This window comes from Talpa europaea, assembly GCF_964194135.1.
Source record: "Talpa europaea genome assembly, chromosome: 14".
Lineage (NCBI taxonomy): Eukaryota > Metazoa > Chordata > Mammalia > Eulipotyphla > Talpidae > Talpa > Talpa europaea.
Window position 1 is genome coordinate 22485994 of NC_140082.1, and position 4704 is coordinate 22490697.

Genomic DNA, 4704 nt, shown 5'->3' on the forward strand with positions numbered 1-4704 from the left:
GGGTCCCCCATAGCCATCCATGAGTTTGGCTAGCTCAATTATTTTCATAAACCTTTTTTTTTAATTGGAAGAAAAGCCTCAACTTAGAAGAACTGCTGAATACCCATCACTCAAGCTGCCCCCACACTGCTCCTTCCAGTGCCAGGCTGCATTTGCTGGCCAGGGATGCCCCAGGCCAGAGACTCTCCAGCCTGGCACTGCCACAAGGGGAGACACTCCTTCACAGAACGCAGCTCCGGCCTCTGACGCCAAGGAGACTCTGAAATGATACGTTTGTTCTGCTTTTCCTGCCGCATTTTTTAAGAAAGAATTGCTACACTAGAATGAATGGATTATGAGTAAATAAAAAGAAGCTGTCAGTCTCTTTGAAGGTTGTGTGTCAAGGGACTTGCCAAGTCGGGACAGAAGAGTGACAAGATAGACCCTGGTGTTTTCCAGGCTCACCCCGGCTCTTCCGCTTCATCTGCACTGCACTAAAGGATGTGTTGAGGCATTGAATCACACAGAAAAAGTGGCACGAAAAATAAAAGGTGCCACATCACAATGATTGTAGTGTTTTAACTGCGAAGTGCCACATGACCCCATGCAGTGGAAACGCACAGGTCTACACAGCCGAAGAAAACGGTGCAGTATTTCCATAACTTATCATTAAGTTGAAGTCTGACTAACATGTGACTTTCTAATGAGTGTAATGAGATTACATGCCTGATAGAAGCGGTTGTGCAAAGGCGACTTTCGCGTTTAATGAGGCCCTAATACAGGACAAAATCGAATTATCTTCTCTCGTCCCCAAATTCTGCCTCCACTGTGAAATCTCCATCTTTTAGGGCTAGTGCCGGGAAAGGCTGCGAAGGATGAAGCGTCCATGGTCAAGGGCCTCCGGGAGGCTTCACGACCCGGAGTCTCCGCGCGTCTGGCCAGGACGCGCTGCGGGGTCGGCCTCGCTTTAATTGCTGTTGGACGACGTCCATGGCACCCGCAGCGCGCGGGGAACCCCTCGGTGGGTCTGAAACTAGGTTAAAGCAATTAGCATGCTGCAGACATATTGTCCTGCGCCCGGGCCATGGGCACCAGGGGAGAGTCATGCTTTCCCGCGGCTGATCAGGCTGCCGCCCAGCCGCGGTGCAGAACCTGGCGGGGACACCGTGGGCGCGGCGGATCCGCCCCCAGGTGTGTGCGGCTCCCGTGCGGCTCCGCCCCGCGCCGCCCTCCCGCCCGGTCAGCGTCCGCGCGCGCCACGGGCCCCGCAACCAGCTGCGGCGCGTCGGGGCTCGGCTGCACAGCTCGGGGCGCCCGGAGGGCAAGTCGAGCACCGGATACCGCCGGAGCCGGGCTTCCAGGGCCTTCCGGAGGGGACCCGGCTGCGTCCTCGCCCATACCCCCTTCGCTAGGGGGCGGCCCTGCTCCTCGGCCGAGCCGAGCCTTTTCCCCACGCAGCGTGCCAAGCAGGACGAGAGACAGTTGGAGGCAAAACGGTTCGGTTTTAAAATAACCCAGTTGCAGAAGTGACGCGGGAGGGCCGGGCGGTTGGGCTGCTCTTCACCTTCACCTGAAAGACTCTGGGATTTGTTGGGAGGCACCTGAGGGGTTTCCTGGCCTCTGCTTGGTTACCTGACCCAGGTCCTTTGAGAGGAACGCGGAGTTCCGTGACTCTGATGTCGTAACTCAGAAAAGCCGGGTCGCAGGGCCGCTCAAGAGCACCCCTTTTCTACCCAGTCAGTAGAAGCAACAAGGCCCCTTCTGGCCAGCCTGGAAACTAACCCCCCAGCCCCACCCCGCGTTGTCACCCACACCCAGCACGTTCGCTTTACACTGTCATGAGCGGGGTGAGTGAAACAGCTCCTAGAGCCTTAGTTTTCCTCTCTGAAAAATGGGAATAATAAACACTCCATGACTCATTTGCTTCACTGCGTGTTTGAAGGATGGGATAAGGATAGAGGCAAAGGTTACCATTTAAGGCTGATGAGTTGAATGAAGGGTGCTCTGAGGATTAATCTCCTATCCCACACTTTTTCAGTTAAATCTAACTAAAATGTGATTTCTAACTAGGTAGCTAGGTTGCTTTTTTTACGAAGTAAGTTAATTCTTTTTAAATACAGCTACTCTCTGATGCATATTACACGAGCAACTTTCAGAAACGGTGTAAATAGCATTTATTAACATCGCTTAGAAATAAACCATATCTTGTAATAAATTAACATGAAGTTTTCTGGCTACGGGTCTTCCAACATTGCAGAGTTCTGCCAAAGGTGCTGGGGGAAATCACAGACTATTGCATATTTTTAGAAAATCAGGATAAATTATATAAATTATATATTTAAAAAGAGCTCCTCTATTTCATTACCTCAACAAGACAATAAATAGATAAATAACAGTTGATTGCCATTAGAAAAATGTGATTCTTAAATTACATTTACGTTATAGATATTTACATGTACAATATGCACAGACATTATCAGATCCTCGGGCCAGCGGGGGGAGCTTTTCAGGACACCAATTCCAAGGGCGGTTCGTTTTCTATGTTGTTGAAAGATTTGCTGTTGAGTTTTCTGGGGTCCTCTGGGGTCCACACTTTGGCTGTTCGGATAATATTTTGTTCTTTGAGTTGTTTTTCATCAGTCCAAGAGAGAGAGTGTCCCGCGAGGGGAGGGAGGCCATAATCCGGGTCGCTGGGGGAGGGGGACCCTGAGGAAGTGAGAAGAGAAAACAGACTGTGAATGTCCAGCTCTACCGCCAGCGGGGCCCTGCGGACACCCTCGTGGGTGCCTCGACGGAACAGGCGTCGGGTTACATTGGCATGACCCTCTTCTTCCACCCCGCAGGCCCCAGCACCCCCTCCCCGGAATGCCCCCAACTGCAAGTCTGCTGGGGACTCCCGCCCCTGCGAGGCGCGGTCCAAGTGGTAGAAGAAAACAGAAAAGCCAGGGCGCGCGCGCGGTGGCCGGTGCCCAGCGACCATCTGTCCGTCCCTCAGTCGGCTCGCGGGTCCGTTCACCCAGCCCCCGCGGGCCCTTCCCGCGCCCGTCCCCGTGGCCCTGAGCGGCAATGCGGACCCACTTACGGGTGCCCCGATGGCAGATGATGACCTTCTGGGTCTGGCTGCCGGGACTGTCCCCGCCCAGGCGCCCGCCGCCGCCCGGCCCCCCGCCGCCGCCCGCGCCGCCGCGCAGAGGCAGGTCAGCCTGCACCAGCTCGCTGAGGAAGTTGATGTAGCCGATGGCCAGGCGCAGCGTGTCCACCTTGGAGAGGCGCTTCTCGTAGGGCAGCGTGGGGATGTGCGAGCGCAGCCCCTCGAAGGCGTCGTTGATGGACTGCATGCGCCGCCGCTCGCGCACGTTGGCCGCCTGCCGCAGCTGCTGCAGCTCCGCCTCGGAGCGCACACGGCGCCGCCGGCGCGCGGCCGCAGCCGCAGCCCCGCTCAGCCCGCGCAGCCGCGCCCCGGGGGACAGCACCGCCGCCCCCGCGCACTGGTAGGCCAGGCAGGCGGGCGGCGAGTGGGGCGAGAAGGGAAAGCCCCCGGGGGTCGCCCCGGCCTCACAGCAGTAGCCGCCAGCGCCGTCCTCCGACTCGCCCGGACCCCCCGAGGGCGCTGGGGCGAAGCCGTGCGGGGCCGCCGAGGGCGCGGGCTGCAGCAGCAGGCACGCCCCGTCGCGGTAGCAGTACTCGTGCAGCTGGTGGCTGAGGAACTCCACCTGGGCCTGCTCGTCCACCAGCAGCTCATCGCCGTCCTCCAGAGGGTCCCGAGAGGACTGGTCGGTGAAGAAGTCCTCCTCGTCGAAGTAGGGCGACGGGAAGGCGTCCAGCCCCCCGGGGAAGTGCTCTAGCAGCACCGCTTCCATGCCCTGCGCCTCGGCGCCCTGGGGACCGGCCGCCTGCGGTGACTCTGCGTGGGGTGCTGCAGATTTTGCGAGTCCGGCAGCCCCCTCCTTCCCGGGTCCCGCGCGGGAGGCAGCGAAGGCGGACCGCCCGCCGGCTTCCCGCCCCCGCGCCTCCCTGGAGTGCCCGTGGCCGCTGCGCTCGGGCCGGCGCCGGCGCTGCGCTGGGGAGGGCCGCGGCGGACGCGCTGGAACTGAGGGCCGGCACGCGAGGATTCTTATAACTACATCCACAGGCGCGTGCCAGGGACCCGCGGCGCCAGCCAATCACAGGGAGCGGGGTGCCGGGGGCGGGGGCGGGAGGCCGGCGGGCGCGCCGGGGCCGGGGAGGCCGTCCCGCTTCGGGGGCGCCTGCGGCGAAGGAGAGGCGGGGCCCGTCGGGTTCCGGGCTCCTCCGGCTCCTCCCCGCGAGCTAGTCCGGCGAGTACCTGCCGGCACCAGCTCCGGGCCACTCGCGGCCTGTGGTCCCCCGGGCCCCTAAGTCCTGGGGTAGCCTCACCCGGCTTCTTGGCGCAGCCACACGCAGTCCTAGGGGCGTGCGCCTGAGCCCAGACCTCTGGCGTGAGTGTTGGACGGAGTTGCCCTCCTCTGGGGTCCGCGCAGAAACTGCCCGAAGCCTGGGCAGTCCCAGGCCGTCTGCGCTCAGGGGGCTGCGTCTCACCCCCGCAGGCGGGGCGCGCGCCGGCCTCGGGCCTGGGCGCCTGGGGAACTCCGGTCCCATCGCCCGACCTTTCCAGGACTCCTGCAGAGTTTGCAGCGTGGGGTGGGGTTGGAAGGCGACAAGGCCCAGCTCTGGGGGGGTTCCTTCCAGGCGCTCGGCTCCTGCGGA

The 4704-nt window shown here is 60.7% G+C and overlaps 1 protein-coding gene across 1 annotated transcript; it reads right to left on the minus strand.

Moving 5' to 3' along the window:
• Positions 1-2485: 2485 nt before the first annotated feature.
• On the minus strand, positions 2486-3991 carry PTF1A (pancreas associated transcription factor 1a; the record flags this gene model as incomplete). Its single annotated transcript, XM_084253408.1, has 2 exons — positions 3062-3991; positions 2486-2685 (listed from the first exon to the last, which is right to left on the minus strand). Exons 1-2 carry the CDS (start codon positions 3837-3839, stop codon positions 2486-2488), a joined length of 978 nt encoding a protein of 325 aa, XP_084109534.1. The 5' UTR covers positions 3840-3991.
• Between the last annotated feature and the right edge of the window lie 713 nt (positions 3992-4704).